The sequence below is a fragment of the Ochotona princeps genome, chromosome 15, assembly GCF_030435755.1.
Source record: "Ochotona princeps isolate mOchPri1 chromosome 15, mOchPri1.hap1, whole genome shotgun sequence".
Lineage (NCBI taxonomy): Eukaryota > Metazoa > Chordata > Mammalia > Lagomorpha > Ochotonidae > Ochotona > Ochotona princeps.
Window position 1 is genome coordinate 22,080,046 of NC_080846.1, and position 24,641 is coordinate 22,104,686.

Sequence of the window (24,641 nt, forward strand, 5' to 3'; positions counted from 1 at the left end):
TGATTTTAAAGACTCTTCTGAAATTTTAGCTCTCATGAAATTTCTCTTATTTCTTGCCAGCCACTTTTCAGTCTCTTCTGAAGGCTCTTCATTCTCCATTTCTAAATATTGGAGAATTTCAGGAATTATTTCCCAGACATTTTGTCTTGATTGTCCAGATAATTCCAGTAGATTTCCATGCCTTTTATCTGTTGCTGACACATTTCTAACCTTAACTCAGAACTTTCCCTCCTACCCCCTCCCCAGCTTGAACTTCAGACTCAAATACAAATGAACAAATACATGTGCTAAACAGACCTTTTTCCTTGGAAGTATCAAACATCTCATATCCGAACGAATATTTTGATTTTCCTAAAGACTAACTGTACCTGCAGACTGCTATGCTACAGTAAATATGAAATCCATTTCCTGAATGCCCAGTCCAAAAACCTGAGAGTCCCTTCCGACTAATTCCTCACAGAGGAAGTCTCTTTTATAAGTAAATCCTGCTCAGCTTTATCTTTTAAATAGATCCAGAATCCTAAAGATTCTTGCTTCCTCCTGTAAGTGCTCTGTTGCAGACCATCATTATCTTTTTTTTTTTTTTTTAAAGATTTTATTATCATTGGAAAGCAGAGAGGAGGAGAGACAGAGAGAAAGATCTTCCATCCGATGTTTCACTCCCCAAGTGAGCCGCAACGGGCCGGTACGCGCCAATCCGATGCCGGGACCAGGAACTTCTTCCGGGTCTCCCACGCGGGTGCAGGGTCCCAAAGCTTTGGGCCGTCCTCAACTGTTTTCCCAGGCCACAAGCAGGGAGCTGGATGGGAAGTGGAGCTGCGGGATTAGAACCGGCACCCATATGGGATCATGGGGCTTTCAAGGCGAGGACTTTAACAGCTAGGCCACGCCGCAGGGCCCCATCATTATCTTTTAAAAAAGATTTATTTATTTATCCCCAGCTGTAGGGAACTGCCTAGGTTGCTTTGTAACTGGGCAAGTGTTACACTGCTGGGCGAAAAGCAGCCAATAGCTTGTGGACATTCTGCGCATGGTTATTGCCAAATCTGTGCTAACTATAGCAGTATGCCAGCACAGTTGCCTATTCTACTCTGTTTTTTTTTTTTAAATTTTTAAAAACAGATGCGTGGGAAATTCTGCAGCACAGCGTGGTGGACCACCTCAGCCTTCCCCTCCCCCCGCCCCAGGTGGAGGGGCTACAGATTGCCTGCAGAAGGGGTTCCTGGTACATGTTGGGAGTGGAGGCCACTAGGGCATATCTGACAGGGGAGGAGTGACTTCTGGGGACTGGGCCACTGCAATTGTAAGAAGGTGAGGAAGCTGAAACAAAATGATTTAGAGGGAGGAAACTGAAGGGCATATTTAGGTCAGACCAAGACACCCACACATGTGCGGGACATGGGTTGGGTAAAATCTGGGACTTGGGGGCATGCCTGGCTGGACTAGGCATGTACCTGCTCATGGGTGTTGGGCAGATGGTGGATCATATCAGGCTGGGCTGCAGCATCCACCAGAGTGTGAGAGAACCAGGTCTGGGGGACGATTCTGTAGGGGACTTGTAGGCTTGCTTCTGTGGTACTGCAGCACCTGCTGGGTTTGTGTGAGAGCTGGGGGTCAAACCAGGCCAGGACCATGTAACTCACTGACATGGAGCCAGGATTAGGGGGAGACCAGACTGGGACAGTTTGGCACACACAAAGTTGGGGACTGAGCGCAGGCCATTCCTACCAGGGCTGAAGCACCTGTTGGCATGAGTGAGATCTGGGACTGGGAGTGGGCCTGATAGGGGAAATTGGAGAACTCCCATGCTAGGCCACTGCTTCCACTGATGAATATGAGAGCTAGGACAAGACCAGGCAAGGATGTAACACTTGTCAGTATATGAGTGGGTTGGGCCTGGGGGCAGGTCAGGCTGGGGCAAGTCATATCACTCACTAACACATATGAGAGCCAGGACAAGGGTATGGGCTTGATAACGGAACTTCAGAGACTCCCCTTCTAGGCTATAGCTTTCACTGGTAGGTGCAAGAGCTGGGGCTGGAGCCAGGCCCAGGAAAGGCCACAGCACCCATTGGCTTATATGTGGGCTGGGCCAGTAGGTGGGCAAGGTTGGGACAGTTTGCAGCACATGCTGGCAAGAGCCAGGACAGGATGTCTGCTAGGCTGGGCTGCAAAATCTGCCAATTCATGTCTCGAGGAGGGCTGGAGTTGGGCTAGGCTGGACTAGGAATGCTGCACCTGCTGGCAAGAGCTGGTACTGGGGCAGGCTGGGCTGAGCTAGGCTATAGCATCTGCCAGTGAATGCCAAGACTGGGGGTGGGCCATATCAGACTGGCCCATAGCACCTGCCCGCATATGCAGGACCTGGGGGCTGGGAGCGGGCCTGGTAGCAAAACTTTGGGGACTACCTTGCCAAGCCTCAATTTTTACTGATGAGTGTGAGAGCTGGGACTAGGGGTGGGTTGGGGTGGGCAGAACTGTAGCACCTGTCTGTTGGTATGTGTGCTGGGTCTGAGAGAGGGCCAGACTTGGCTAGGCTGCTGTACCCACTGCCACATGTGAGAGCTGTAATGGGTATAGGCTGGCTGGGCTAGACGGGAGCACATGTTGTCAAGTGCTGGAACTGGGTGCAAGTCAAGTCAGGCTGGACTGCAGTACCCCCTGGCAAGGGCAAGATGCAGGGATGGGAGTGAGCCTGGACAAGGCGATGGCACATGTTGGTGTATGTGTGTGCCAGATCTGGGCTGAGCTAAACCACAACATTCCATGGAGTGTTCACCCAGCCAGATGGAATGCAGGAAGGGCTAGGCTAGGCCATAGCACATACCAATAAATGTAAAAATTGGGGCTGGGAGGTAGGACTAGTGGGAGTTATTGTGGGTCACTCTGACTACCCTGAAGCACCTGCTGGTATGTATGAGGGCCAGGCTTGTGGTGGGCTGGGTTGAGCACCCATCAGTTTGTGTGAGATGGGGCTGGGGGTGGAACCAATAGTATGTGCCTTGGCTAGTTCAGGTAATGAACCCAACCTGACCCTGAACTAGCTGGCGCACACAGGAGTCAAGTCTGAGGTCACTCCAGGTGAAGTTTCTTGGGATTCCCCAACTAGATCGCTCGGCTCAAACACCAGACACAGGGTATTGGGACTGGGCTTCCTCAGTTGCTGATGCCTACACAGTGGACAGCATGCCACATTGGGGACATGACAGCTAATAAAAATAAATAAATCTTAAAAAAAAAAAAAAAAAGAAAATCAGTGCCTTTTTCCCATTTAATGAAATCCAATGTCTAGGGCAGACTGGGCCATAATAATCTCTGCAAGTACTTATTCCTTAAACTTTACGCTTACTTTGTTAACTCCTCTTAAGTTCTGTTTCTGAGAAAACCTACAGAAGCCAATCCCTAATGTATTTTTTGTTTGCACATAACTTCAATCTTTCTAATACCATTGTGTGTTATGTGACATCTCATTACTACTCATTCAACACAATGAGTACCAACCATTCTACGACAAAAAGCTAGGAAATGAGAAGAATCCAAGTTTATAAAGTCACAGACTTATCTCAAGGAACCTAGGGTCTAGAGGGAAGACAAAAGAGGAATGTGTAAAATAAAAGTGCAATAATTACTATAAGAACATATAGAGGTTTGAAAAGCAGTTTAACAGTTGAATAGGTTTAGTTCCTCACTTAGCGTTAAGTGATTAATTCTCTGTATTATAATCTACTTGTGAGAGTACAGTGGGATGAAAATAGTAAACCTCGAGTCAGACAACCTTTGAATGGTTCGGCTGTCAGCCTTTACTAGGTCTCTTGATAACACCTTCTTGACCCCCCCTTTTTTTTCTATGCATAGAATTGAGATGATAATTCCTATTGGAATTGTTGCAAAGATCAAATTAGACAATGAAAAGATTTTTCGTTGTTGACTAACAGGCAATACAAAATCATAAAATATCACCACAACTAATTAATTGTAGAAATGGGAATAGAATCCAAAACTACTAACTTTGAGGTTTTTGTCCATCATACATATTAACACAAAATGTATGTCCTCTATGATTTTCAGATATGATTTGGGCAATTCACACACTTGCTTAATTGGAATAGAATATAATTACCAACCAATGTATATGTGTACTGCCTGAGTCCCATCATTTTCCCTCACTTATTTGAGAGATATGTAGAAAAATAAAATAGATGCTTTTGCTACAAAACTTTCTTCAAAGTAATATAGGACAAGAACTTTGTCCAACATTTCTCAGCATCATATTGTGTTTTCAGCCTGTTTATTCTGACTTTTTTTTTTCTTAGAAGATGTTTTAAAGTTGAATACAAGTTGGGCAACTAAGGAAAAACAAAACAAAATGCTGGACTGGTGCAATAGCTCGATTGGCTAATCCTCTGCCTGCTGTATCCCATATGGGTGCTGGTGCATGTCCTGGCTGCTCCACTTCTCATCTGGCCTCCTTATCACCTAGGAAATCAGAGGAAGATGGTCCAAAGCCTTGGGACCCAGTAACCAGAGTCCCAGAAGAAGCTGCTTGTTTCTGCTTCTGATTGTCTCAGCACTGGCCACTGTGGCTGGCCATTTGGGGAGTGAACTAGTGGATAGAAGACCTTTCTCTCTGTGCCTCCTTCTTTCTGTAAATCTGCCTCTCCAGAAAAAAATAAATCAATCTTTAAAAAGATAAAACACACAAAAAGTAAAAAATAAAACACACATAGGAACTTTATAGAACAAAACTGGTAAACCCATCCTTGTGGTAAGAAAAACTAATTGATAATATCAATAAATCATGTTACTACTTTAACCTACTAAAAAGTTAAGTAATAGAATCAGTTTTATATTTCTGAATTTTCTTTCCAGTTGTTGCTTGTGGCAACAAAGGTAAAAATAAAAATAAAAACAAAAAATAACCAGTAAACAGCCAGGTTAAACGAAAAAGCTTTTGCCCTCCTCCTTACCCCATTACAGACTCCAATCTCTTTACTGTGAGTGAGAAAAGAGGAAACTAAGTTTAGTTTTTACAGATATCACTTAACAAAGGTACTTAAAGTTTGTATGGTATAGTGGAAGTTTTTAACTTCCCACTTGACCACTGTGAGAACTGAATCAAGCAACTTTTCTGGCGTTCAGTTTCTGTAAAGGATGAAGATTAGTAAACTGTTGAGTTGTCAAAGGAACTGTACAGTTTCTCCCAATGACTAAAGGTAGATGAAAAGATGCACACTATATTAGGAAAATAAAAATAAAAGTATTTGTTTTTATATGAGACTCATGAAAATATGATTAGGAATTTGAGGTAAATTTGGCAAATGTATTAATTTATAAAACATGCGCTATGTAGCTTTATATACTTCTGATCTCTAGGCCACAAATTACTCTGAATTTCTTAGTTTTTATCTTAAAGACAGAAATGTAGTAAGTCACCAAAATCACAATGTCCATCTTTAGACAGAACAAATTGAACAAATTTAACAGAATTGATTTGAAAACAGCAAACAAAAATGATTTGAGAATGAAAACGTTCCCAACCAAAAAGAGCTTATGGGTCCTGCTGTGGCAGAATGAGCACGCAGGGCTTACAGACTGAATGTGGAAGCAAAGTTAAGCAATAACCTAGTGGGCAACATTAAGCATTTGTATAATTTGGGTCTGGCTGAATAGGAGGTCTCTTGTTACATAACCATTGAGCTGGTTAAATGTTTCTGATTGGTTGAGATGGCTCTTTAGTTTTTTGTTTTTAAAGTCACTTGAGAATAAGAAATATTTCCAAGTTTTAATTTGCTTATTATGAGCTCTTGGTGTAGGGGCAAACTCATGCTAAGGTTTTTTTTTCTTATTTAACAAATCCCAAGGTTTAAGATGTGATTCCTCAAAAAGTTCAGAATAGAATCACCATATGATTTGGAATTCTATTTTAAAGAACATAACTAAAAGAACTAGAAGTAAATATTCAGGTGTGTGTTTGTCAGCATTCCCAGTTGTATTATAATAACCAATGATAGATGCATCCAAAATACCCATCCGTGAGTGAATGGATAAGACAATGTAACATATCCATACAATGAAATATCATACAATAAAAAGTACTGATGTACATTTCAACATGATGAACTTTTAAGTTATGCTAAATAAAAGAAACCAGGAAAAAAAGGTCATATGAGATATGATTGTGTTTAGTTGACATATCAGAGCAGTTAAGAGACTAGAAGCTTAGTGGTTGTAGGGATTGTAGAGAGAGTGAAATAAGGATTGCCTTTGGGGGTGACAAAGATGCTTTGGGAATAGGCTGAGGTCATGCTTGCACAACATTATGAATCACTAAATGTTACTAGTTGTATGGTTATTTGGGGGCTGGTGTTCTAGTACAGCATGTTAGGCTGTTGCTTCCAATGCTGGCCTCCCATGTAGGCAGCTCTACATGACTAACAGCGACTGGGTGCACGTTTGTGTTAAGTATGGTGCTAAGAATAATGCACACATAATCTCATGGAATCCTTAAAATAGTCTTCTGAGGAAGGTTTTGCAGCCTTCTTCCGTGTATACAGGAAATATAACTCAGAGATCAAAAAGCTAGCCCAAAGTCACAGGCAGAAGTGTAAATGCTCCAACGATCCTTGTAGATGGACATAGAAAGGAGGATGAAACTAAGGCTGAACCAACAGACCTCTATGATTCGTACCTGAAGGGCAGGGAGGGTGTGAGGAAAAAAACGTTCTAAGAGGCACAGCTGGGTCTACATCCAGTTTTAACTGGAATGTTCACGGCTTAACTGCTCTGCTACACTGAGACACAGGTCCAGACTTTGTAATAATTGGATTCCCCACCCAGATAATTATGGCAGTAAATTCTGGGCCATCATCATTATAGCCATTATAATTTATTGTGCCAAGCACTCATCAGTACATAACAGCCATAGATTCAGGAACAATAAATCTTAAAGTCTGAATGAAGAACAGACAGGAAAGTGACCTTCCTTATAATTTTTTTTTGAGATGTCAAAGACTGTTTTATTGGGTTGTTGGAATCAGGATGTTGACAAGGTAGCAGTTATGCTTTTGATTAACAAACTCTTCTAAATGAATCTATATGTAATAATCAGGTAAAATACCACATGTGGCAAAGTTATTGTGTCAGCGATTGTTGCTTGGTGCTGCCATGTAGTTTCCAGGTGTAAGTACCAACTGTCCACTGCCAACATTAAAGGAAATGGGAAAAAAAAACTTTGCCAAATTGGGCAAATTGCTTCTCTGGGGTTCATTTCTTATGATGTAAATGAGAGGGTTGGATTTCCAGGTCTTAGAAGTCTTGGGTATTTTGATTTTGTGTGTGTAGCCTTGTCCGCTTCACGTGGCACTAGCTTCAAGTGGCACGTGTCAAAATATTTATCTCACAGTACCATAGCTCTGTAACTCATTAATTCCTTCAATAAATGAATGTTCAGCAGGTTCCTACTAGTGTAGTGAATAATAAAGCAAAGTCCCTTTGCTCAAGGGGCTCACAGCGCAAAGGATGACCCCATTTTAATTCGAACAAATGAAATATTCACTAATAGTAACCAAAGAGCAACCATTGGGTGGAAAAGTGCTAAAAAGGAGATGGGGCAGTGTGTTATTTCTTTTTTTCATAAAATGAAGCTGATGATGAATGCCTTTATTTCCAAAAATGATGACCTAATAAAATCATCTATTTTTAAATAGAAAAAAGTGAGAACTTACTAGTAACTGCTGAATAACTATCACGCTCGAAGAAAATTGCACGGTAACTGCTCTACTTCGGGTCTTCTAGGAATGAGTGGAGGCTTCTCAAAAACAGCAGCAAGAGTCACTTTTGCGGGGGGAGGGAGGAAGTTCTTCAGGTAAGTCAAAAGACAAATGGAAAACCGAGAACTTGGAGCCAGGAAAATTACCGATCTAGTATGGCCATCATAATTTCGTTCCCTCTAGCCTCCCTAGACACATAGAACCGGAGTCGAGAGCCAACTAATCAGGCAACTCACTTTATACCTTGAACTTCAAAACAGATTTCCTGTCCTTTATCATTGCCTTTATCATTGCCCAGCGTTAAGAACCTGGGCAGAGGTCAAGGTGTAGTTGAGTGGGAGCTCCGGGGATGGCACGTGGAAGGGCAGGGCGGAGACGCGGCAGGCGGCGCGGACGGCTGCGAGAAGCCGCTGCCCGGGCAAGGTGGAGGGCCGCGGGAGCCGCGCGCCGCTCAGGTAGCTCTTTCCCGCTCAGGTGAGCTCCTCCCGCGCTTCTCATTGGCTGAGGCGGCCGCGGCGCTGGGAGGGCGACGCAGTCCGGTCTAGTTCAGGGTCTAGGGCGGCGCGTCACTTCCGGTAGCGCGGATCTTGTAAAACACTCTGGAGAGAAAATGGCGGCGGCGACGGCGGCGTCGGCAGCGGCTTCGGCGCCTCAGCAGCTCTCGGATGAGGAGCTTTTCACTCAGCTGCGCCGTTACGGCCTGTCTCCTGGTCCCGTGACGGAGAGCACCCGCCCCGTCTACCTCAAGAAGCTGAAGAAGCTTCGAGAGGAAGAGCAGCAGCAGTACCGGTCGGGGGGCCGCGGCAGCAAGACGCGGAACAGTAATAACAATAACACGGCAGCCGCCACGGTCGCGGCCGCGGGACCCGGGGTCCGGCCGGTCTCGGGCGACCTCTCCTACTTGAGGACCCCTGGAGGTGTGGGCCGAATCACGGCTTCAGGCCCGGAGAGCCCCCTGGCAGGAGGGCCCGGGGGCGCGTCGGCCGCCCCCGCGGTGGGCAGCAAAGTGCTGCTGGGCTTCAGCTCGGACGAGTCGGACGTGGAGGCCAGCCCCCGGGACCAGGCCGGCGGCGGGAGGAGGGACAGGGCTGCGCTGCAGTACCGCGGGCTCCGAGCGTCGCCGGCGCCCCTGGGCTCCAGCGAGCTGACCACCAGCCACCCGGCCGAGCGCAGGAAGCCCCACGCGTGGTGGGGGACCCGGAGGGCGGCGGGCCCCGAGCTGCAGAGCCCGGCGGGCAAAGATGGGGCCGCGGAGCACGAGGACGAGCAGCAGGGAGACCACGGGGAGGAGAGGGAGCCGGAGGCCGAGGAGCCGCTGTGGGCTAGCCGCCCCGTGAACGGCAGCCGGCTTCTGCCTTACAGCTGCCGGGAAAACTATTCGGATTCGGAGGAGGAGGAGGAGGAGGAGGACGAGGAGGACGACGACGACGACGACGTGGTGGCCTCGGCCAGACAGGTATTGAAGGACGACTCCCTGTCCCGGCATCGGCCCAGACGGAGCCACGGCAAGGCGCTCTCTTCGCTGGCTGCTAAAGCCGCCGGCAGCCGGCTGGAGACTTCGGCCCTGGGAGGGGGAGGACTGGCGATGAATGACAGGGCGGCGGCCGCCGGAGGTCTAGACAGGAGCCGAAACCTCGCAGAGGCGGCGGCGGAGCCGGGAGGAGGGTGTGATGCGGTGGATTCCAGCCCCGCTCCCCGGTACCGCGTGAACGCCAAGAAGCTGACCCCTCTCCTGCCCCCGCCACGGACCGACACGGACCCAAGCTTGGATTCGTGCACAGGCTCCCTGCTGAAAAGCAACAATCATGTCGGCGGCGGGGCCTTCGGCGTGGACTCTCCAAAGGTTTATTCCAACAGCCTTCCCCCCGGCTCGGCCTCTAGCCCACTCAGGATCAACCACGCCAATCACACGGGCTCCAATCACACCTACCTGAAAAACGCCTACAGCAGGCCGAAGCCTGCTGAACCCGAAGAGGAGCTTCTGCAGCAGTTTAAACGGGAGGAGGTGTCCCCCACAGGGAGTTTCAGTGCTCACTACTTGTCCATGTTCCTCCTAACTGCTGCCTGCTTATTTTTCCTAGTGTTGGGACTGACTTACCTAGGGATGAGAGGGACAGGAGTATCCGAGGATGGAGGACTCGGCAGTAAGTATTAGACCCCGTAGATAACAAAGGAAATGTTGCTGCTGATGGCCTGCATTAGCTGACCTGGGCGTTTTCTGTGCAGTGGCTTTTACCTGTAGGATCCTGGCTTACTAGTGAAACCCACCACAGTGCGCCTGTCATCCTTCTGTGAGGAAGAAGTGTCACAGAGATCAGAATGCATCTTGTGTCTGATTTTTAGAGTTTTCCTGCACGACCTATTGTGAAATTCAGAGTACCTTCTAATGAGATGTTGCAGACCTGTTAGTAAAATGTGTTTGTGCATGGAACTTAGCTTTCTGTTAGCTTTAAGTACCAGCTACTCAGCAAGGTATTAGGATTATTAAAGGGAATGGCAAATGCATTGGTTTTTCTAATTGAGCTGTGATTCTAAAGGCCATGTAATACCTCCTGAAACTTGAATTAGTTTGTACTGTTAAGTATCTTTGTAGATGAAAAAGTACATGAATACGAAAAAGCAATAAGGCATCTGTCTTAAATGATTTCCTTGGACGAAAGCACCCTTTCTCCTCTACCTGTAAAACAAAGTAATGGTAGGGCTGTGTAGGAGCTTGCTGTCAGAGGTTTACTGGCTTAGTGTCTGAATCCTGCTGTTGAACGTGGGCAGCGAGCGTGGGCAGATGTGTTCATTCATTCTTTAAGCCAGCATCATCTGTGCCAAGCTCTCAGGGTGCCGCAGTAAGAGATCAGAGTATCCCTGCTCATAACACCAAAGAGAAGGGGAATACAAGCATCTTGTGTTCTTTGAAGGAAGTCAGGCATGCGCCGCTTTCCCCTGGCTGGTGGGAAGAGGTGCTGTGTGAGCGAGACCAGAAGCAGGAGATGGCCTTGTGGAGAACCTTTACCAGAGGAGAGAAGGTCTGGAGTTGAGCAAGAGGCTTCCTGTAGGTTAGAGTGTTCAGAACTCTTGAGCAAGAGGGAGAACTTTGCTTTTGTAATCCGTAACACAGTGCTAATATTGGCTTGGATGATGCCTGTGAAGTCTGAAAGAGAAAAGTTAGTGCGTGATGAAGTACTGTGTGTGTGCTTTCTCAGAGTTAGTCCCCTCTGCATTTCCCGTGGCGACTTCTTAGCGCTGCTCATCCCACATGGATTTACCGCAACATGATTTGCATTTATAGAATTGGCTTACTGTGTTCGTTTAATTACAGACTAAAAGATGCAGGTAGCTGACTTAGAGTAGAAGTCAAAATAGTATAACCTCTGATTTAGAACCAGTTCAAAGATAGTCAAGTAATAGATTATGACTGTATCGTTTAAATACAGGGATCAGAAGAAGAGTGTGAAATGTAGTTTTTAGTTTAATTGGTTCTCTGGGAGCAAAAGGGATGTCCTATTTCTTGCCTCACATTTTTGGGAGAAAGAAACATGACCACGCTGAAAATTACATTTGTAAAGTTTAGATAAATTAGATGGCATTGCTTTTCAGCAGTACCTGTCTAGGCGCACCTGTTCCCTAACCAGATCGCTGCAGGAGCTAGTAAATTGCTGAGAGTTGTTTGCCTCGCACCTGTTACGTGATTTAATCTTACCAACAAGTCACAGAAGCAGATGGTGTTGTCAGTTTATCGTCGAGGATGATGAGGCCCAAGTAAGAAATGTACCCACAGTTGAGCAGTTATCAGAAGGAGTAAGATATAGTTTCAGAATTTTCCCCAACTTAATACTATTTGACGTAATAGTGTTTGACTCGTTTTATAGTGCCATGATTAAGACAATAATTGACTATCTGGTAGAATTTCATACGTAATTATGAGTGCAATTCTCTTTTCAGGTGACTTCCATATGACTTTCAGATCAATTTTCATCACTGTTTAGATGAATATTGTGTATTTAAACTTCAGCTAGTGTTGGACAGGAATGCTAGAGTTTGGGAACTCTTCCTGTCCATCCCTATGGGAGGAAGGGAATTATGAAGTGTTTTGCATTTCAGTGATTGATAGATGTGAGGTGGTCTGGGTGATTTAAAGTGGTGATAAGAGCTCGAGCCTGGGTCCCATGTGGTGCCTAAATGGCTTTGGTCAAGCTGCTTAGCCCCCCAAGTCTTACTCCTCTTTGCTAAATGGAGTAATGATCTGTGCTCTCTGTCGAATTGTTTCAAGATTCAAATGAACTAGTTTGTTAAACATAAGGTGGTGGTATTCAGAGCTTCATATCAAATTTGTTATATTCCTGGTAAGTGTGTGTGTCAAGTAGTTAAGTCCTTTCTGTAAGTAATATTTAGTAGAGCATTTCTTACTTAGTATTTTTAATTTTCGTTAAACCCAGTAAGTGTTAATTACAGAAATTAATGCGGAAATTTGAGTTAAAGTATACTGAATCTTTGAATGTGTGATATGCTTGACATACGTGGAAAGAAGTTCCTGCTGGTTCAGTTCGTCACACAGCTAACGGATTTCAAGAGTGAATAATTTTTACTCCCTGTATTTAGGTATTCCAAACCTTTTGTCATATTATGATGCTTAACCATAGGGTTCATTGGTTGAATAATGTGCTTAAGAAATAGTTTTACTTTCAGTATGATTTCACCAGAAAATTGTAGGTTACATGTGACAGTAAGCTTTTATGAGTTATTTAAATTACATATAACATGGGAAGAAAAGGAAAATTGGAAGAATTTGCCCCATCTACCTTCCCTGTTACTGCGACCCTCCCCACCCTATTCAGTGGTCCTCATGGGCCTGTATTCTTGTCAGCTATGTGAACATCAAAAATGAAATTTAAATTAAAAATATATATAACATATAAGACAGATTTGCAGAAAGATGGAGGGGTAGAAAGAAAGAACTTTCTGTCTGCCGATTCACTCCCCCAGTGGCTGCAGGAGCCTCTCTGCGTCTCCCACACTGGCACAGGGTCCCAAGGCTTTGGGCCGTCCTCCCTGCTTTGCCAGGCCACAAGCAGGGAGCTGGATGGGAAACAGAACAGTCGGGATATGAACAGGTGCCTATATGGGATCCTGGCGCTTGAAGGAGGAGAATTAGCCAATTTAGCCATTGTGCTGGGCACTTAATCACTTGGTTTTTGAAAGCTTTTTGTCATTACCTGTTTTTGTTTTTTTAATTAAGAAAAAAATTTAATATCCTATTTTTATTAATAAAATTTTTGAATCTGCCTTATCTTTAAGAAGTTGGATTTGATGACCTCTAAACTCTTTCCAGTTCCAAGGTTTAAGATTTTAACTTTTAACTTTCCTGCCAATGCCATTCAAGCTTAATCAGTCAGCATTTAAATGAAGCAGAAAAAGATTGGCTGTCTTGGGCTCTTACTACTGTTTAAAATTATTTCTTTAATTATGAAAGAAATTTTGCAGGAAATTTGAATGTAAAGGTTGCAAAAAAAAAAAAACCCACCAAAAACCAAAACAATGGTTTTTGTATTTCCCTCTCCCTGATTTCAGACACAACCCATTATAGATAAATTCAAGTATTTCAAAGCTTTAAGACATATTTTCCTCATGTTAAGTATGTGTGTATAGATTTTCATTTGATAGCTAACGAAGTTTACTTGGTGCTGAGAATCAATGGGAAGGAGAATGACATACAGTGAAATTAATGATTAGCAAGACCAGGTTGTATAGCATCTGAAGGCTTAAGGGCCATTTAAAGGGATCTAAATTGTAAGTGACATGCTACAGTATGTATTTTGCAACTTGTTTTTAAACTTGATCTTGTATCAGGAGGAACTTTCCTCATACTAATTTTAAGCACAAAGAAATAATTGAAATATCCATTGTCCGGTTCGTTTCTTACCATATAAAAATGCTAAAATCTCTGCTGTCCTGAAAACGCTGTTTTCAGACTTATTCTCTGACCCCTTCTTGGTGAGGCATTCTCATGCAATCCTATTCAAGTCGTGGAGTTCATCCTGTCTGGTTCAGGTCTCCTTACCAGCCATTCCTCCATGATCATTCTGCTTCAAATTGCTGGTTATTTTCCAGTGCTCGCCTCTTTGGTACATTCAGTTCATTAACAACTTCATGATACTTTTCCTTTCCAAGCGTCAGTTTCCCTACTGTCCTGGTTTTCATAATCCTGTCAGCCTGTGTTTTAGAATTCATGGTTGCCAAAACTTCATCTTTGGCTGTAATTTATTTATTTAAAAACACATCTGTTTGGATGAGACCCAGGTAGGTAAAGAGATCTCTCATGCACTGACTGACTGCCCAAAAGCCTGCAATGACTGGGACTGAACCAGGCCACAACCAGGATCCAGGAATTCAGTCTGATCTGCCATCTGTTTGGCAGAGACCCAGCCACTTGAGCCATCATTAGCTGCTTTCCAGGTTCTCATTAGCGAGAAACTGGAATTGGGACATGAACTTAAAGTCATGTTTTAACTGCCACGTCAGGTGCCCAAAGTCTTTTGTACAATTTTTCCTAGGCAGTTTCTTCTGCTTTCCAGGCTAATCTTTATTTTGTGTTTTCACTTTAGATTCCTTTCCTGTGGTCTAGACTTACCCCTCGGTTTGTTAGACATCATTTGGAAGTCCCGGTGCTGTTTGTCACCTTGACCTTATTTTGCCCTCCTGTTGGATTCAGTTGATCCCGTTTCCATCCACTTAGGGATCAGAAGAACCTTGAGTTTACCGACACTCCTTTTTCACCTTCTTAACCACCCTAGTTGGTCCACCAAGGCCTGTTACTATGCCTGCTACATACATTTTTTGACTCACTTTTTTTTCTATCACGACCCCTCTTGGGTAGTCTCTTGTCTGAGCTTTTTATAGCTTGCTTCTAAGCCATGGCTCTTCCAGTCTGCTTTCCAGTGTCAGAGAAATATTTCTAAAACACAGTGACAATTACCCCGTGCTGTTGTTACCCCTTGACTGTTACTTACTAACCGAAAAGTCTAAACTCCTTGGCTCAAACCGCTCATGACCTGTGGCTGCTCTTGCTAGCTTCATTTCTAACTAGTTCCTCTCATCATGCTTGCTTTCTAGAAAACTGAACCAGTTGATATTCTCTGAATAATTTAGTATACCTTGGAACAGGCTATTCCCTTTGGGATTGTTTTTCCTAATTTATTGCCCAACTACTGTTCAATCTTAGACATGTTGTTGCTGGAATCATCTCTACCCACGTGTTTGTGACACAATTCTCTATTCAGATAAGATCTTCTACATCTTGTATAGCATTTATTCCAATGTATTGTAATTGTCTAAGTCCACTATGCCTGATATATTACAGCTTCCTGGAGTAATCTTTCATTAGGAGTTCAGTTTATTCTTAGTGACACGATAGTGTATTTGGCACAAATTCATTATTCAGTAAATATTTGTGGAATAAATGTTCACAAATCAGGTTTCCAAATACAGTTGTGTCTCTGTCCATGGATTCTGCATTTGTGGATTCAGCTGGCTGTGATTAAAAATATTAAAAAGACAATTACATTTTTACTGACATATGCAAACCTTTTTTCTTGTCACTACTCCTTAAACAATACAGTATAATAATTATTTACATAGCATTTGCATTATATTAAGCAGTATAGGCAATGTAGAGTTGATATAAGTAGAAGAGAATGAATGCAAATTGTATTGAAACTATGCTTTTTTGGGCCTGGTGCGGTAGCCTAGTGGCTAAATGGTCACCTTGCATCCACTGGGATCTCATATGGGTGCCAGTTTATGTCCCAGCTACTCCACCTCCCTTTGGCTCCCTGATTGGAGCCATCCTCGACTGCTTTCCCAGGCCACAAACTTAGGGACCCTGCACCTGCATGGGAGACTTGGAAGAGGCTCCTGTAGCTCGTGGCTTCAGATTGGCTCAGCTCTGGTGTTTGTGGCCACTTGGGAAGTAAACCAGCGGACGGAAGGACTTTCTGTATCCTCTTTGTAAATCTGCCTTTCCAATAAAAATAAATAAGTAAATCTTTGGAAAAAAAAGTAAAGAAACTATGCCATTTTATAGAGGGGAGTTGGGTATCTTCAGAAGATCGTGGAGTCCCCCAAGGATGCTGTGAGGTGATGCTATAGGAACTCGCCCTCTAGTGTGGTGGTTGATTACCTCCTCAGTACCTGGGAAGCATTAAAAAAACAAATCCATTTGGTCCTGGAGAAACCTCCGCTCCACCAACAATAGTCATAGAAATAATTTAGAAATATACAGGAGCACCTCAAAAAGTCTGTGGATAATAGAATCAGAAAATGAGCTTATTGGCTCAAAAGTTTTTTTCTAAATCTATGCGTAGTTTTCCATAATATCCATTTTCCATGAGATATTTGAATATCTATGTAAAGCGTATTAGGCCACTTTGTTTTGTTTTTGGTTAGGACTTATTTATTTTTATTGGAAAGATTTGCAGAGAGAAGGAGATACAGAGAAAGATCATCCACTGGTTCACTCCACATGTGGTCACAATGGCTGGAGCTGAGCCAGTCCGACGCCAGGAGGCAGGAGCTCTTCCTGGTCTCCCATGCAGGTGCAGGGTCCCAAGGCTTTGGACCATCTTCCACTGCTTTCCCAGGCCACAAACAGGGAGCTGGATGGGAAATGGAGCAGCTGGGGTAAAACCGGCCTCCCTACGGGATCCTGGCACTTGCAAGCCAAGGATTTAGCTGCTGAGCTGATGCACCAGACCCCACAAGTGCCTCTTTTTAATAGGGGAGGGAATCCACTGTGACCTAGATCAGTTTCAGATGATCTTAAAGTTTGAATTCCAAGTTTGGCTTTGGACTTTGTAGATTAAACAAAGAAAATCTCTAGAGGTTTTTCAAACAGAGGACTAATGTGATCCTAATGGTCTTTTAAGAAAGGCCATAAACAGGTGTAGTATGGATAATGGAGCTGTCAGGTTTATGGGAGGAAGGGAAGGAGTGGTAGACAGACATGGAATTAGGAAACCTGAAGGAGGTAAATGAGAGAATTCATGTCAAGAAAACCTACTTGGTTACTATTTGGTCATGTCCAAAATGAAACATTAGAGTGAAAATAAAGGAAACGCAGGATTAAAAAGTTACTCTGCGGTTATGAGCGGGAGACTGAGGGAATGGTGCGTTTGAGAGGGATTGGAGTTGGTGAAGCGGGATCTTGCGGGGGGAAAGGCGACAGAAAGGGTGGTTTTCTGTAGCACCGATTCATTTGTCCCAGTGGAAGTATCCTGTGGGCTCTCGGGAAGGTGAGAGACTAGTGCTGAATGTGAGTACTAGTCCTGCTTATGAAAGGAACAGGGCTATGTTTAGTGTTAGCTTCTTTAAACTTTTTTTGTTTGAAGGTTTATTTATTTTTATTGGATAGGCAGATACACAGAGAGGACAGACAGGAAGAGAGAAGAGACAGGACGATCTTCCATTTGACGGCTCTCCCCCCAAGTGGCCGCAACGACTGGAACTGAGCCAGTTTGAAGCCAGGAGCTTCTGGTGCAGGGGCCCAAGGCTTTGGGCTGTCCTCAACTGCTTCCCCAGGCCACAAGCTGGAAACTGGACAGGAAGTGGAGCTGCCGGGATTAGAACTAGTGACCGTATGGGATCTCGGCCCATTCAAGGTGAGGACCAACCACTACGCTATCGCGCTGGGCCCTCAACTTTTTTTTTTTAAACCCAAGACCAAGAGTTACAGGGAAGTGTCAGAGATGTTTTTGTTTTTAAAAAAGGTATTTCTAATTATAAAAGTAATTAGCCCACAGGGGCAGAATTTTTTATGTAAAATTAATGAGAGGATAAGGATTTTGAAGAATAGTTGCTGTTGTCATTCTTGAAGAGTGAGAGCTGAGTTAGGTTTTCAGAGTAAGAGGAGAGGGAAAAAGTTTTTATGGCTCTAAGAATGTTCCTGTCAACTTGTAGGTGTTTGCATATCTCATTTTGATTTGAAAACTGTCTCTAGCCTTATCTAATGCATTAGCTGTGTGAAAATTTGTGAATCCCCCACAAATATATCCTTAACTTTGTTTTAGAAAACATTGGCACAGGTATCAGAAAACTTGGAATTGATATTGACCATTTTAATCTGCTTTTTTTTTTTTTTTTTTTAACAAAAAGACAAGTTGCTAAGCCACTGTTTATTTCAGTATCTTGTTTATCTCTTCAGTAGGATTACAAGAGAATTAATAAAATAGCATACGTGAGGAAGAGCTCAGAACTTGGCACACAATAATAATAATAATAGTTAACACTTTTGTAGTACTATGTATCAGGCACTGAACAGTTACTGTTATTTAATTGTCATGATGTAGATACTTAGCCTATGTTACAAATGAAATGATGCTGGTAAACTGCCCACTGTCACATAGCTAGAAAGTGCAAAGGCAGGACTCGGGTGGCAGCTCTTAATCAGTTTACTAAATTGCCTTGTAATAGGTATAAGTACACAAGAGATAGCATATATTCAACAATTATTGTTATCTAGAAAATTCAACAGTTATGGGTGGGTGGAGTTGATTAATGCAATGAAATCATGTATGTACCTGAAATAATCCATGAAAAAGATGTCTAAATTTGTTTTCAATGATTAGAAATTACATTGTTCAGTGATCGATTCATTCATTGATGTATAGGGAAGGAGTGTCTGCCATAATCTAACACGGACTACAATATCTAACATGTAAAACTGTAACAGAGGATGATACTATTTCAGTCAAATTTTTAAGATTTGTGTAGCCTCAAAAATTGGTGGTGGAAAGTATCACTGTTTTGCATCATTACATTAAAACCTAGGGTTTTTCAGTACTTTAGCCTGTAAAGACCTTACAGTGCACTAGCTTAGTCCCTATTTTGCTCCTTTTAAATAAACTTTTATTTCCCCTTTGCTTTAAAGGAAATAAAACGTTCGGCTTTTCACTTTCAGAAATTAGGCATTTTGAGGATTGCTGAGTTATGAAGCCTTAAGCTCACTTCTCCTTGCTCATTTATTATTCTAGATGAACTTGACCTGCATGAAAAATATTTTTTGTAAATAAAAAAGAATTTATAACCCCACTTTAAATAAGTACCTTAAGTAAGAAACGTAAGGGAAGTGTGGGTAGGATAAGCCTGCACTGGGGATGCCTTTATTCTGTAAAGGAGTTTTGTGATAAACTTTAATTCCTGCTAGTGGCACATTGTAGGGGACAACAGATGATGGAGTCAGCGCTCGGGTCCCTGCTGCCAATGTGGAAGACCTCGGAGGGTTCCTGGTTCCTAATTTCAGCTGGCCTAGTCTAGTCTTCCAGGTTTGGAGCACGAACCAGTGGATGAAGACTATTTCAAATAAAAATAAATGAACTTTTTAAAAATTTATTTTCATTTTTATTGGAAAGTCAGATATATAGAGGGGAGGAGACACAGAAAGGAAGATCTTCTGTCCATTGATTCACTCCCCAAGCAGCCACAATAACCCGAGCTGTGCTGATCCGAAGCCAGGAGCCCAGAGCCCCCTCAGGGTCTCCCATGCAGGTGCAGGGTCCCAAGGCTTTGAGCCATCCTCGACTGCTTTCCCAGGCCACAAGCAGGGAGCTGGATGGGAAGCAGGGCCTCTGGCACACGAACTGGAATCCGTATGGGATCCGGGCACATGCAAGGTGAGAACTTTAGCCACTAGGCTACCGTAGTGTGCTCATAAATAAACTTTAAAATGAATACTCCTTTAAATTGTTAGAAATCTCTTTAAAAATATAAATGAATAGTAACTAATGACATACATTTGATCCCATATTAATTTATTATGCACTAAAAATTGGTGCCATTTAGTTTGTAAACTTAGGCTGGTACTAATTACAGAAATCATTTTAATAATTACTTATAACTTTGGATTTTGACTTTTGTATTCAGGTGTTATTTTTAACATGGATTGAAATGGAACCAGTGGTAAATATATTTAAGGAATAACCTTTGAATTCTCGTATTTTTTTAAAAGATTCATTTATTTTATTACAAAGTCAGATATACGGAGAGGAAAGACAGAAAGAAGAATGTTCTGTCTGCTGGTTCACTCCCCAAGTGGCCATAGTGGCCAGAGCCGAGCTGAACTGAAGCCAGGAGTGTCTGCCGGGTCTCCCACACGGGTGCAGGGTCCCAAGGTTTTGAGGCGTCCTCGACTGCTTTCCCAGGCCACAGGCAGGGAACTGCATGGGAAGTGGGGCAGCAGGGATGTGAACCAGCACCCATATGGGATCCTGGCGCATACAACACAGAGACTTAGCCACTAGACCTTCGCACGAGGCCCAGGATTTTGCTGTTTTAATAGGTCATACTTTAGCCTGAATTGCATAAATGATTTGCACCAAGAAAAAGAGAAAAGACTTGATTTATGTGTTTTTTTGTGGGGAAGAAAGGTTTACAGCGTTGGTTTACTCACCAAATGGTTGCAACGGCCAGAGCTGAGTCAATCCAAAGTCAGGGTCCAGGAGTCCTCTTGGGTTCTCCCGCAGAGGTGCAGGGCCCTGAGACTTTGATACTCGACTGTTTTCCCAGGTTACACTCAGGGAGTTCGATGGGCAGCTGTGACATGAAGTGGCACCCCTATGAGAGATACCTGCATTTGGAGGTTGAGGATTGGTCAGCGCCTAAATAATATTCTTCAGCAATAATAATGTCCAAGCTAATTTTTAAATAAAACTGGAGTAGGAAGAAAGTATTTGGGTTTCAGTATTTATCTAACAGTCAGTAGTTAAATTTTGCATGTTTCACATAATTATTTTCAAAACATTACTAAGTAAAGTAGGCTTTAGTAAAATTATAAAATTTCAGTCACAAGAGGGAATAGTAACGATAGAATACCACATTTGTCATATGAAAAATTTCATGTATATCTTTTCAAATTTCTTATTTTATTTGCTGCAGTATAGAGTTTAAAATTATACTGCTTCTTTTGTAGCAGATTTATTGCTCTTTGCTTCGTCACAGCTTTTTGCTTAAAATGTCTTCACAAGATGACTTTTGCATTCTTTGCAGCTATGTTGATATCATATGGCAAGCTAAAGTTTAGAAACAAGGCTTGGGTGCAGAACCATGCAGGAGTGTGGTTCAGCTGTTGTGAACTAATTAGGTGTAAGTGTGCACCAGCAATTGCTCTCCTGAGCTAAATGTGACATGACAAGAAAAAAGAAACCTTCAGGAGCAAATGGGCACTGCAGGACATAGCAGATTATTTCGTTTTGGGGTTTGAGAGCTTATGTGTATATAAGGAATTTGCTGACTGGCTGGTTCATGAAAGCACTTTATGAAGGAAGCTTTTGCTCTGTAGAAATTCACAGAGGTATAACTTTTAAAAAATTGCATATGGAGAGAACCACTAAAATTAATTATGGGGAAATATTAGAATATCTTGTTTATTCTAGCCTGTGGGCTATGACTTAACCCAGGTCAGTCATATTAATGGCTTCCTGGTTTTATGAGAATGCCTCCCCTGGGATTACAAATACGTTGTTTGATTTAGCTTGCTTGAAGAAAAAAACCTGAAGTTTCTACTGTGTATTCATTTGTTCATTCATTCATTCAAGTTACTTAGAGTCTGCTCCGTGTTGGATAATATCAGAAGTTGAGAATATACTTTTTAGAACTGTAAGGATGACCTATTCTTAGACTGTCACCCTATGCTTCACATTGTAGCTGGTATGGTCTGAGCGACTGGGAACTGCTTACCATGCACAGATTCATATATGGAGGCTTGAGAGGAACAACTTAAAAATGAGTGTTTGCAGGTTTTGTATGTCTTCCGGTGAAGCTTACCACGATGTATACTCTATGTATGTTCAGCAGTCCCCAGACAAAGTGATTTCATTTCCTTTAACTTCCATGGTTTTCTTAATTGAATATACCTACTTTTAAAAGTCATACAATTTGGGCCTGGCGGCATGGCCTAGCGGCTAAAGTCCTCGCCTTGAACGCCCCGGGATCCCATATGGGCTCCGGTTCTAATCCCGACAGCTCCACTTCCCATCCAGCTCTCTGCTTGTGGCCTGGGAAAGCAGTTGAGGACGGCCCAAAGCTTTGGGACCCTGCACCCCTGAGAGACCCGGAAGGGGTTCCTGGTTCCCAGCTTTGGTTCGGCACGCATCGGCCCGTTGCGGCTCACTTGGGGAGTGAAACTTTGGACGGAAGATCTTCCTCTCTGTCTCTCCTCCTCTGTGTATATCTGGCTTTCCAATAATAATAAATCTTAAAAGAAAAAAAAGTCATACAATTCAATTAGTGTAGTTTTCATTTCTAGCAGGTTTTTAAAAGTAATGTTTAAAAAGACATAAAGAATGAACTTGCCAAAATGAGTTACAAATCTGAACATTTGTGATTATGTTTCAAGATGTCCTAAAAACATTTCTATGCTTATGACAAAAGTATGGTTTTTTTTTAATATCACTGCACATGTCCTCCTTTTAGATTTTGAAGCTTTAAATGATAAGACCAAACATTTATTGCCACTTTCTCTGTGTGAACACTTTAGTGTTTATGGAGATGACTGATAACATTTTCCCTGTGAAAAAGCTGAGACAGAGGAATACAATTATGAGTAGCTTTTCCAAGGTCACACAGCTACTGAATGTTCACAGTCAACATTTGAACTGTTTGACTTTAGAGGCAAGCCAGGCATCAGTGAAATGATTTGCTTTATCTTATTCTCGGCTACTAACTATTTGAGCAAGGGAGTTCCACGTAACTTGCTAGTGTTGCTTTGTGCATCTGTCAGACCGGGGGTGGGGGGGGTGGTTGTGCATCTGTCAGACCGGAGGTGGGGGGGGTGGTAATAAAACCAGTGATGTTTCTAGTTAGTAATTTTTTTAGGGAGCTAATGTGATACTGTTTGCAGAAATGTTACAGAAAAATCTAAAATAATCTGTAGCTCTGTATATTGAGAATAGTAAGTTGAGATGGCCCAGACGTGTAACTTAAGCAATTTCTGTTCAACTCTCCCATATTCTATCAGGAGTGTTAATAAGTAATAGATGAATATAATTCTTGCCAGTTTTAAAAATGTTTGTTGATTTTTATTTTGTCGTAAAGTCAGAGTGACAGGAGTGGAGAAGAAAATCTTGCCCACACTGACTGGTTCATTCCCCAGAGGCCCAAAGAAAACTAATATTCAGTTTTCTGGTGCACTCGCCACATGCCTCCAACAGCCAGAGCTGGGCCAAGTGGAAATCAGGATCCTAGAACTCCATCTGTGTGTTCGGTGAGGGTGGCTGGGACCTTGACTAGGCTGCATCAGAGGCTACCTCCTAGGGGTCATACCAGGGAGCTTGGCTGGGAGTAGAGGCGCTGGTACTCCAAGTGGTGCAGCGCTGCCTGCATCCCAAATGGTGCTTGGGCTCTTTGCGCCACAGTGCCCACTTCCTCACCTGTGGTGGTGTTTGCTCAGTTGATTTTAACAGCTAAAAGGATATGATATTTTCACATTCCTTAGTGCCATCCTTATCTGTGTAAAACAGTTTTGTTGTTGTTTCTTTGCATCTGTATTAACAGATGATGAAGCAAAACTTGAAACTAGACTTTAGTCCTGCTGATCACCAGAAGGTGGAGTAACAGGAAAGTCAGAGGTAGGGTATGTTGCTTTAATCCAGAATGTGATCTTGAATTTGAGGCTGTTTAGGATTTGGATGATTCTTAGAGTAAGCTTCTGTTAACGTTATCTGAAGAACACACTGAAACTATCCTTAAAGATATAATAAAGGTAATTAAAAAAAAAAGATTTATGGGCCTGGCACAACAGCCTAGTGGCTAAAGTCCTTGCTTTGTATACACCAGGATCCCGTATGGTGCCAGTTTGTGTCCCAGTGGCCCTGCTTCCCATCCAGCTCCCTGCTTGTGGCCTAGGGAAACAGTCGAGGATGCCCTAAAGCCCTTGGGACCCTGCACCTATGTGGCAGACCCAGACAAGGCTCCTGGCTTTCGATTGGCTCAGTTCTGGCCGTTACAATAACTTGGGGAATGAAATCAGTGGACAGAAGATCTTCCTCTCTGTCTCTCTTCCTCTCTGTGTATCTGACTTTCCAATAAAAATGGATGAATCTTAAAAAAAAAAAAGATTGCACAGCTGGTGAAGCTGCCACTTGCACTGGAAGTGCTCTGTATTAGGTCACCAGTTCAGTCCAGTTGCTCCGCTTCTGATCCAGATGCCTGTCAATGCATCAGGGAAAGCAGGAAAAGAGCTCTGACAGCGCAGTCCCTGCCGCCCATGTGGGAAGACCTGGATGAAGCTTCAGGCTTTTGGCCTCAGTCTGACTGAGCCCTGACTTGTGTGCATTTAGGGAAGTGAACCACTGAGTGGAAGATCAACGTCTGACTGCCACATTTCCGTTCCTTCTCCCTCTCTGTCTCCCTGCCTTTCAAATAAATTGGCAATATATAAGAGTATTGACTTTTTTCAGAGGAAGAACTACTGATACCAGTAGATCCAGAGGTGCTCAATCAGTCATCAAACGGAAATCAGAACTGCAAGGGGGAATCACTTGTTAGAATGACTGTTAGAAAGAGGAAAGGCAGCAGGGCCTGAATGTGGAGATGAGGGACCCCTTGAATGCTCTTGATAGAAATGTTAATTAGTGTGACCCTTACAGTAATATATTGGAGTTTGTCGAAAGTTAAAAATAGAATTACCATATTACCCAGCAACCCCATTGATTGGATTTTATTTTCAAGCTGTTTGTTGAAAGAGAATTTCCTCTCCCTTGTTTATTGCAGCGTTATTCATAGTAGCCAAGAATACCTGTGTGTTCATCAGTTAGTGATGAGTAAAGAAACTGATACATGTATACTGTTCACCCATGAGAAGAATCTAGCTTCCGTTAGCATTGAGATAAT

General features: G+C 43.1%; 1 protein-coding gene across 1 annotated transcript in view; it reads left to right on the forward strand.

Moving 5' to 3' along the window:
- Positions 1–8,228: 8,228 nt before the first annotated feature.
- The window catches only part of LEMD3 (LEM domain containing 3), a 53,744-nt gene continuing 37,331 nt past the window's right edge, over positions 8,229–24,641 (forward strand). Inside the window, exon 1 of the mRNA XM_004583229.3 lies at positions 8,229–9,913. Coding sequence (XP_004583286.2) covers positions 8,380–9,913 — 1,534 coding nt within the window. The 5' untranslated portion in view covers positions 8,229–8,379. The remainder of the gene's footprint in view (positions 9,914–24,641) is intronic.